The 11165-nt window shown below is 40.9% G+C and overlaps 1 protein-coding gene across 2 annotated transcripts in view; it reads left to right on the forward strand.

The window, feature by feature from the left end:
• Positions 1–1804: 1804 nt before the first annotated feature.
• Positions 1805–11165, forward strand: part of crlf1a (cytokine receptor-like factor 1a) — a 23548-nt gene continuing 14187 nt past the window's right edge. For both annotated transcript variants that reach the window (XM_014009785.1, XM_014009784.1), the window contains exons 1-4: positions 1805–2252; positions 6838–7116; positions 8967–9096; positions 9899–10068. In XM_014009785.1, coding sequence (XP_013865239.1) covers positions 2177–2252; positions 6838–7116; positions 8967–9096; positions 9899–10068 — 655 coding nt within the window. In that variant the 5' untranslated portion in view covers positions 1805–2176. The remainder of the gene's footprint in view (positions 2253–6837; positions 7117–8966; positions 9097–9898; positions 10069–11165) is intronic.

An 11165-nucleotide genomic window follows, 5' to 3' on the forward strand; every position in this document is an offset into this window, starting at 1 on the left:
GTACCCATGTTCTCTGGTACTTATGTTCCCCAATACTTATATTCACTGGTACCCATGTTCTCTAAGTTCCCTGATATTATATTCATTGGTACCCATGTTCTCTAATACCTATGTTCCCCAATATTTATATTTACTGGTACCCATGTTCTCTGGTACCTATGGTCCCTAATACTTATATTCATTGGTACCCATGTTCTCTAATACCTATGTTCCCCAATATTTATATTCACTGGTACCCATGTTCTCTGYTACTTATATTCCCCAATAATTATATTCACATGTTCTCTGGTACCTATGTTCCCTAATACTTATATTCTCTGGTACCCACGTTCTCTGGTACTTATGTTCCCCAATACTTTTATTCACTGGTACCTATGTTCCCCGGTACTTATATTCACTGGTACCCATGTTCTCTGGTACCTATGTTCCCCAGTACTTATATTCACAGGTATCTATGTTCCCCAGTACTTATATTCACTGGTACCCATGTTCTCTGTACCTATGTTCCCCGGTACTTATATTCACTGGTCCCCATGTTCTCTGGTACCTATGTTCCCCAGTACTTATATTCACTGGTACCTATGTTCCCCAGTACTTATATTCACTGGTACCTATGTTCCCCAGTACTTATATTCACTGGTACATATGTTCCCCAGTACTTATATTCACTGGTACCCATGTTCTCTGGTACCTATGTTCCCCAGTACTTATATTCACTGGTACCTATGTTGCCCAGTACTTATATTCACTGGTATCTATGTTCCCCAGTACTTATATTCACTGGTATCTATGTTCCCCAGTACTTATATTCACTGGTACCTATGTTCCCCAGTACTTATATTCACTGGTACCTATGTTCCCCAGTACTTATATTCACTGGTACCCATGTTCCCCAGTACTTATATTCACTGGTATCAATGTTCCCCAGTACTTACATTCACTGGTATCAATGTTCCCCAGTACTTATATTCACTGGTACCTATGTTCCCCAGTACTTATATTCACTGGTACCTATGTTCCCCAGTACTTATATTCACTGGTACCCATGTTCCCCAGTACTTATATTCACTGGTATCAATGTTCCCCAGTACTTATATTCACTGGTATCAATGTTCCCCAGTACTTATATTCACTGGTCCCCATGTTCTCTGGTAACTGTTCCATTGTTTGTTTGTTTGTTTGTTTAATTGATTAATTTTTCATTATATATAAATAAATATATCTGCATTCAGGGAGACTAGATTTGAAGTTTTATTTTTAATTTTAAATATATATTAAATTTTAACTCACAATGTTTGTTTTTATGTTTAGAAATAACTACTGGTATGTAAAATTGAAAATGCACACATAGCAAAACCCTGGGACTCCCCCTGGCCCCCATTTGGTCACGACCCTGAAACCCCCCAGAATTTTAGAGCTGAATGTGCGAATATTATTCATTAAACTTGGAAAATTATGAACAAAACTGTTTTTATGTGGGGGAAATGAGCCAAAWATTGACAGCAAATGTTAATAAAAGAAGAGCTGAGATTTGGCAGCCTTCTTGTCTTCTCTCTGACTCAACAGCCTCCTGTTGTGAAAATGTGCAAAGACCTGAGGTTTGGAGAGAAACGCAGTGATTCAGTGAAAGTGGATGACTCCGGGGCCGTCACTGGAGAGGGGGGCCGGGGGGGCCTGCTGGAGGAGGGGGAAAAAAAGGAACAGGGAAAGGACGGGAAGGGGAATGACTGGTGACTGTGTGGGAAGAGAGACAGAGAGAGAGAGAGGGGAGGGGCTTAAAAAAGTATGAACTTGTGTATGATTTTAGCTGCAGGAAGCATTAAGAAGGAAAAACACTGCAGAACGGGACGCGCCGCTTTCACCCTCCCAGGCTCTTACTACTCAGGGGGGGAGACGTTTCTTTTCGGGTCACACTTTTTCCAGTGCGCCTCTCTCCCTCCTGAGACTTGTCTTCTTAATAAAATCCGGATTTTGGAGCCTGTTTCTCCCCCCCACCTCTCTCTCTCTCTCTCTCCTGTCTCTGCTGTGTGTGAACTTGGATCGCGAGGAGGAGGACAGAGAGAGGGCGACAGCAGAACAGCACGAGGACGAGGAGTCCGCTTAGAGACAACTGGAGACAAACAAACAAACAACAGACAACAACAACAAAAAACAAAACAATACAAACCTGAAAACAATGAGACGTGTTGTGTTGGACTTCTGCTTGGTCCTGCTCAGCCTGCACACTCCTGGCGTGCTGTCCTTGTCCACACGTAAGTTGGATGCGCAAAACAAACAAACAAACAAACAACAAAAGTCTGGCTGGTGTAATGGGGGTTAGAGATCTGTTCAGTCCCCAAAAACTGCAGGGATCTTGGTGTAAACAAGACCAAGACTCAGTCCTGTTCTGGTAGATTGTYTTTGCTTTTATGAGTGTTCCTGCAATTTTAAAACAGCATCAGTCAGTAAATATTTGCATATATCCAGCAAATATAGTTGTGTATWTGATATAAAACTCACCAAAAGTCAATATTTTGGACATATAATAAMGACATAATTCATTTATAAATAAAAAAACACAAGTTTAAATTGATGAAAGCTTAAAAACATGGTTTAAATCTAATTATGAGTGTTATAGGGCTTTAATTAATTGTATTCACTATGTGGTTTTAATGCAATATATTAATAATGATGGTTCTAAGTGTCTCGTTGACTTGCGGTTCCTACATCCTTCATCTGTTCTGCTCGATTTGCGGACAGATTTAAGAAGGGAAAAAAAAAAGGTACAAATGCCACTTTGTCTGGCTGACAGCTCAGGTTATTGATGTCCTTCCTGCTGCAGTTGTAGCTGCTCGTATCCCTGCAGAGAGGAGCTCATCATCCCAGGAGGCCGGATTTCAACAAGTCGGGCCATAATTCCTTTAACACATGGTGAGCGTGGATGGGGCTCCACGGAACCGCAACAACACGCTGACATCATTCGCTTGAGAGGGTTTGGGAAGCTTAAACGCGCAATAAAGTCAAATAAATCAAGTTGGGYAGTCGTTAAAAGTGGCCGATCTTTTGTGCAGAGAGAGAGAGAGCAAAGCTTAAACTGTAATGATTAGTTTTATTCCTGTGATAATAGACCAAAGTTCACGTCAGACATTTACTGACATTTACAGATGCCAGTGAAGTAACATAGTCAGTGTTTGTGACTTGTGTTTATTTTTCTTGTTTTTAAGGTTTTTGTTCTCATAAAAGGCCTCTAAAATAACACATTTCTCCGGCAGGGACTTTACTATCTGACCCTTTTGTTTTTTTTTTTCGACGAGCGCATCAGTCGACATAACATCCGCTTCTCCTTCGCAGACAATGGCATGGCTCATTGTCACTAAATGTTGCGTGACTTCTTGCACCCGGCTCATTTGCACTGATCCCCTCCCCACCCCCATTTCAAAAAGCTCATCTGTTGCAAAAAAATAAAAAATAAAAACAAAAAAATGCACGCTTTATTTCAGCTGCATGGATGAGCGAGGGACATAAATGTTCCTCCATATAAAAGAGCTTTAAAGTCCACCGCAGACTGGAAAATCAGCCGCTTGAGACCATTAATGTCTTGAAACAAAAGGCAAAAGTATTTTTCTTTTTTTCGTTTTCTAACAGCTCTGACGTCCACCGTGAGAACGTCGAGCTCATCCTCTGCCTTGATCAAAGCAAACGTCTCCAAAAAAAAAAAAAAAATCAAATTTTTATGAGCCGTTTTCCTRGCAGTGAGCTTGGGGGCTTCACACCGTCCTCATCCTCCGCGCCTGGAAGACATAAAACCCTGCTTGTTATTCATCCAGAGCAGCAGATTATTGGTCCACTGGATCCAGTGACAAAGACAAACAAGCCCTCTGAGTTTGTCTGTGTTCATGTGTGTGCATAAATCTGTGCAAAGTGTTTGTGTCAGGGCCTGGGAGGAAGTTAGTGATATTAGGGGAGTTACACATGAGTTGTTGCCTTCAAAAGGTGGCCCCCCGTCATAAAAAGAACATTAAAAAAAGACCACACAGTGTCTTTCAGCGTTAGGTGGCTGAGAAAAAGACGTGGCCCCCGGGCGTAGGATTGGAGTGGTCTGACAAAGTGTTGATGCTCTCACTCATCTCCCTGTAAAAAAAAAAAAAAAAGTGGTATTTTCAGGCTGCCGTCAACTTCGAGGGGAAACTTTTATTTTCCTCCTGGTCTTTAGAAAATAAAATCTTTTCTTTTCATCTTTTTCCTCCCAAATCCTTCTCTTTTTATTATTGTTTCTGTCCACCTGCGAGATCAAAAGCGCCTTTATTTGGCCTCCAGCTGTCAGATATGATAAAATGATGAATAGTGCCACCGTCTCTGAGTTTAGCCGCTTCACAAAACGTCACTGAACCGTGGGATAAACCGGAGACTCAGACAGAAACAATTCGCTTCATTCTGCCGTTCAGGAAGTCTCGCCTTTTAGAATTGTTAGACCTGAATTTACGTCAGCTATGGTGTCTTTATTATTATTATTTTTAATCTTAAACCTCCRTGCTTTGTTCTTTCAAGTGGTCAGAACAAAAATAAAATAAAAAGGATGATGCAACACAAGCTGAGAGACTTTACTGTTGGTGCTTTTCAAAGGCGCTCCACCGTCTGAACCCTTTAGGTTGCACTTTAGTTGTAGTGTGTTTTGATTGGATCCAAAAGCCGATCTTTTGAAGTGGGGTTCTATTGAAATGTCATGAGCAGTCAATGTCTCACCTGTTGTAGGTAACTCTTTGAATGACCAAAGTTTGGAAAAAAAAGTAGAATTTTACCAGAGTTAAAGGTAGTTTCTCACAGCGGTGGTGATTCAAAATTGAAAAAAAAAAAAAACAGGCAAATATTTTATTATCTTGTAAAATTTTGCGAGTAGACAACAAACAAACCACATATTTAGTTAAACTTTTTTAAGACTCTAGTACTCTAGAATTTGCAGAAACTAAACTTAAAAAGAGTCGAGATATGATCATGACACCTACAACAAAATCAAGACGAGTTTCATGTAGGGTTTGAGARGTCCAAAATGTCACAGAGTGTTTGCTTAAAGTTACAGCATTTCCTCTACCAGTGACTTTGACCTAGCATTAATATAGGGTTTAGCTACTCGCAACACCCCACCCTCGGCATTACCAAAATTTTATATTGCCCTATTTTTAAGAATTATCTGCACCATGGTATTTGACTTTATTTTTCTGGTCATCAAAGTACAGCAGATGTTAAAATGTACAAAGCTGAAGCTACTGTCTTTCTGCAACACAAAAATTATTTCTTGATTTATTTGTTCTTTTACTGTACCTCTGTCCCATGCTTTCCCTCTTCTATCATTTCTTCCTTCCCTGGTTGTCGACATTAGTCGTGTAMTTTGGGCTTATGTGAACAGTGYGGGGAGGCAGGTACAGTCGTGAAGGAACCAAAGAGTTCATATACCTCCATGAAAGAAGCTAAGCAAAGATCGTTGTCGGGCATGTTTACATTGCGCATGAAGTCTATCTGTGCATATCACCAAAGGGATGTATTCCAGCGATTTCTCGTCAATTAATGTAGGTGGCAAAATCCCCATCCACTGCCTGTTATTGAGAAGACTGCTCCAACGTCACTAGCTTGCCTTGCATGCATTTTTAACGGCACTGCAGGGAAAAGGCTCCTCTGTAAAACAGTTTACTGGATTTGGTACAAATTTTTGTATACCACCCAGCTCTATTAGTGATGTAGCATTACGCTACCACCAACACCCAACATGTCCGTCAAGCGCCCTACAAAGGCCAGTAATGTAGGAGAAACACTGACTTGAATTTGAAATTTAGTGGACTTGTACTGGGAGAATGTTTGTGATTATGGCCAAAGAGAAGGTTGAGAGGAATTGAGAAGTGAATACTGAGTGTGAGGCTGAATGAACATGATCACTACAGASACAAAGCGGACTTCTTATGCCCCTTTTCCACTAGTGCCACTTAGTGTAGTGTCGGTACGGTTCGGTACGGTTCCAAGCCATTTCCATTAGGCCAGATCCATGGAACCGACACTTTTTTTAGTACCTACTTCATTGTGGTTCCAACCGGCCCCAGCTGACACCAAAATGCGACGTCAGAACACTGTTCGTCACTGATTGGCTAAATTTTTGCAAATGTTTAAAATTTCAAAAGTTATTCATCAAATGTGTTTCCATCTCTCATTTTGCCCATTTTTTTTCAAAATACCTAAAAATCACCTCCACCAACCGCCCAAAACACACCCATTGGAACTGGACTGGAATATCAGTGGAAAAACCAACCGGTCCGACCCGTACCTACACCGACCGTTCCGACACTACACTAAGTGGTACTAGTGGAAAAGGGGCATTAGACACCTTTAAAGGGAGCCGAGGCATGCCTTAAACCAAACGAAATGAGAGATTTTAATACATGAAATGAGAAAAAGAAGTTAGGAATTAGCAAATCATGTTGGTCTGTCCAGCTGATCTTTACAAAAAAGGAGTCCTGCTGGCTGAGTCCATCACACAAGTTTATTTTTATACTACTGCAAGTCTTTGGATTGAAGCACTAACATATGTAGAGTAGAGTATACGCTCATTGTGTCTAAACAAGCACTATGGGGCTTGGGTAATCCAACCTACATTTAAAAAACCCACTGACTGGTAGTTTTATTATCACACATAGCGCATGCATGCAGATGGCTAAAGTAAATGATGCGTAGAACAAAACCGAACCCCAAAACCCTGAGCCTTTCTTTCTGACTCGGCCTCACAGGAGTTTAAACACAATCGATCTGTTGAGTAGAAGCAGTAACGAGAACCATCTTCAGAACCTTTTACTCATTATCTGTTCTCTCTTTCAGATGTAGCAATCGTTTACCCCCAAGACCCTGTGCTCCGCGTGGGCTCCAACCTGACAGCCAGCTGCTGGGTCCACCCGGACCTCGGCGTCCACGCCAGCTCGCTGTTCTGGACGCTGAATGGCCAGCAGGTGCCCGGCTCCCTCTACAGAGTGCTGAGCCCGAGCAACCTCAGCCTGACGCTGGTCGGGCTCAACGCCTCCAGGCAAACGTCTGGGGACAACCTGGTCTGCCACAACCACAAAGGACACATCCTGGCTGGCTCCTGCCTCTACGTTGGGAGTAAGTTACAACCTTGTTAACCTGTCTGATGTACCCATGGCTGAGAAAACAAACAATGGCTGCTAGAGTTCAAGCTTGTTGCAGCAGAGCACCAGAAGAAGGAGTAACACACCGTAGAGATGGGTGGAATTTAAAGGAAATGAGAAGTGAAGGGAAGGAAGCAGTGGGCCGGTTTTTAAGTGTCCCTACACAGCCCGAGCTGTATTTCATGTTTAGTGTTGCTGCCTTCAGAGCCCACCTGTGTGGTCCATTATCCCTTACAAAGAGCGGGGCGGACTTTTTACACTCAAAAAACCCATTTGTAACTCATGTGGGGGAAAAAAAATGCAACTTTTGGGGGGACTTGTTTGAACTAGTTGCTTGGTGTTTCATTATTTTCCTCATGAGGAGAAAAAAAAAACATTTATTCACTTCTGTGATGTTTCCTAAGTTGAAAAGATGGCTCCACAACTAGAGAAACTGATCTTAGCAAACACAAAAACTGATGTTATACTTTAGTATTTTTTGAAATATTGAGCTTGAATTCGGTGTGGCAGTAGTTAAAAGTCATTCCCAACATTAACTTTGAGCTTGAGATCCTTGAGTTTCACTTTCAAGACAGTAGGTGATATATTTTCCTTTAACTTTAGCGTTTTTACTTTCTAAAAAGCCAAAAGACGTTATTTAAAATGTAACCAAATTGTCTTTYCTACTGTTGGACAGATGCGAAACTGATACCATTCTTGTTGCTGTTTAGTGTTTTTAGTACATTTAAAAAGGCAAAAGGCTGTTATTTTAACAAACAAAACAAAAAAAACTTTTAATATTATGCTAAACTAGCCTAAATTGGAAACCTCTGTTTTATTAGATTGTTATTATTTTTTAAAAGAAGATACAATATGATACAAAAGATAATAAGATAAGATACAAGATACAGTATGATATGATTCAATAAGATGATAAAATAAGATAATATACTTTCAGAAACAATACGATGAGATAAACTAATCAAAGCTAACCTAGATTAAGATAAACTAAGCTAAGCCAGCATTACATTTTCTATCCTTGATGTGTGTTTACCTTCATGATTATTGCTTATGGTAATGTTGAAGAGTTCAAATGAATAATTTATCTTTGAGAGTACATCAACATGTAACTCATGTGCAGTACATGTTAATTGAACATGTTTTCACAGGTGAAATTCATTGTTTTTTTTCTTTAAAGGTAAAACTATGCAAACAATTTGAGTTCAGAAATTGCTGCATGTTTTACAGTGTAATTTGTCCTAAAAAATCTGACTGAAATCCCTTTATCATCAGGTAAAAAAAACTTAGTTTATTTTCTTCTGAGACCCTGTTTCTCTGTAAGAAATGTTTTGGGATTAGATTTTAACCTATAAGTGATGTAATTCCACATGCAGAGGATCATGTTGTTGAACACATTCACTCATTTTCAAACATATCTGAATAATAATAATAAACTGATATTCATATCTGTCTTCAGACAATAAGAAGAGGAAGTTACTGACTTTTTTTTAGATTATGGGCAGGTGTTTTCTTAGACACAAAAACAGAAGAAGTTGGGGTCTTAATCTCTGTGGGACACTGGTGTCGAGGACCCCGTGTTCTGACAAACGAGGAATGTTGGCAGGGATCCTAACATTAAATGCACGTATGCACACACAAACCAATATCGAAAAATACCTGCAATTTCTGAGGAACATCACTGATGGGTGAGTTACACGCCGGAGGACTTAGCTGCAGTTTTGTTCCCTCGCTGACCTCCATTTCCCACCCCTTCCTCCTCTTCTTGCTCCTTTCTGTCCTCTCCCCTTCTCCCGTATCTCGCCTCACGCTGCTCGCTCCCCCCAGTGCCTCCGGAGAAACCGGTCAATCTGACCTGCTGGTCCCGGAACACCAAGGACCTGACGTGCGGCTGGGCTCCTGGAGGGAAAGGAGAGACTAACATCAGCACTCAGTACAGGCTCAAGTACAAACTCAGGTATACACGCAGTACCACAGAATACTGTGATAACCCTTTCAAGACATTTGAAAACACCATGTAGAGGCATACAGAGGGTATTTGTCGTAACGAGAACTTTTCTTAATTTAAGTATGTACAAAATTTCAAAGCAAATAGTCCTTGTCTAAAGCCCACTGAAGAGGATAGTACAGAGCCCACGAGGGGACAAGGGGGGATTTTTTTTCTTTTGCATTCCCACTCAATACTTTTGCGTTACCTCGCAATACTTTTGCGTTACCTCGCAATATCGTTTTGCGTTCCCTCGCAATATCGTTTTGCGTTACCTCGCAATACTTTTGCGTTACCTCGCAATACTTTTGCGTTACCTCGCAAAATTGTTTTGCGTTCCCACGCAAAAGTTTGTTTTGAAGATGAACTGAATTAAATCAGACTTTTATTTTGAAATATCCGGTTACCAAAACAGGATGTGTCGCCACAAGTTCGTGAAATTGACATTGATGTTGCGTGGCTGCACTGTGTTAAAATATCGGCATATGACATACTTCCATGTGTGGCTGTGTGATATATTCATTCTGAAGCTGAATTAAAGCAGCAGGCTAACTCGCTAAAGGTGAACATGTGAGTTTGCTAATAAACCGGCAGGCACAACTACTTTTGCGAGGTAACGGAAAAGTATTGCGAGGTAACGCAATACTATTGCGTGGGAACGCAAAAGAAAAAAAATCTCACATGTCCCCTCGCGGGCTCCGTAATATCCCAGCCCGTTGAATGCATCCAGATTTCACTGAGTGGTTTCAGTCACGTTTTGGTCTCCTCGCAGATGGTACGGAACGGAGAAGGCGTGTGAGGATTACAGTCACGCCCAGCCGTACTCCTGCAGCATCACCCAGGACCTCCACCTCTTCACGCCCTACGAGATCTGGGTGGAGGCCTCCAACCAGCTGGGCCGGGCCACTTCGGACGTCATCATCCTGGACATCTTAGATGTGGGTGAGTGGGAGAAYAAGAAGAAACTCACTTTGAACTTTAGGCTTGAGTCTTGAGACTCACGTATTAACTCATTAGCCTAATGGTAAAACAATATTTTCATCATTCATTCAGTTATTACTTACATTACCTGAGGAATGCATTTTGTTTTCAGGTTTTAATTCTTTTTTTTTGTACATCAAACTTACCTGTTAAATTAAATTAAAAAATAATTACAAAGTTAAAATCTCAGCTTGCAGTCACATAGTAATAGCAGAGTTAAAGAGCTTGAAGGATCCTAAAATAAGTCTCCCAGCCACCTACCTTTTATTAACACAGGGTGTTGAGGTTTTTAATTCCTTGTAAAAACAATCTTATAACATCAGTTTGTGGTTTCACAGCTGGACTAATAAACAAGCAGCAGTTAGCTCAWAGCTAAGCTAGCTACTTGTCTGTTTCCAACCTCCTAAACAATGCTAAATATCTGAAGACTGTTCGTAAAATGATTTATCCATTACGACAGCAGCAGTATTCTTGCAGCACTCTTGTTCCAAAACAGCAACGACCTTTGGATGAAATTTCTTCTTCTTCTTTTGACTGTTTCCTCTTCAGGACTCATCCTCCATCTCACTCTGTCCTCACCTCACCTCACCTCACGCCAACATGTCCTCTCAAACTGCATCCATAATATCTGTTGAACTCAATCTTCTCCATCCTTGTCTTTTCCAAGAAGAACCTCAACATCTTCAGCTCTGACACTTCCAGATCTGTCTCCTGTCTTTTTGCCACTGTCTCCAAAACGTACAACAAAGCTGGTCTCACTACTACCTTTCCTTTGACCTTTGCTGRCACCACTTGGTCCCTTAGAACATGGCTGATTCTGCTAAAGCTGTTAGAACATAAACTGTCCATGAAACATGGACTTGATCAACAACAAAATGAAGGTAGGCTAAGATGCTTACTTAAAGCTGCACCCACCTGAAAAGCTGATACAAAGATTGTTTCCAAAATTTCATGTTTTTTACACAAAACTCTTAAAGGCACAGTGTGTAGGATTTGTTGTTTTCAGCGACATCTAGTGGTTGAGTGGTTGAATCATCCTCCCTGGTCCTCCCCCCACC

This window comes from Austrofundulus limnaeus, unplaced genomic scaffold (assembly GCF_001266775.1).
Source record: "Austrofundulus limnaeus strain Quisiro unplaced genomic scaffold, Austrofundulus_limnaeus-1.0 Scaffold61, whole genome shotgun sequence".
Classification (NCBI taxonomy): domain Eukaryota; kingdom Metazoa; phylum Chordata; class Actinopteri; order Cyprinodontiformes; family Rivulidae; genus Austrofundulus; species Austrofundulus limnaeus.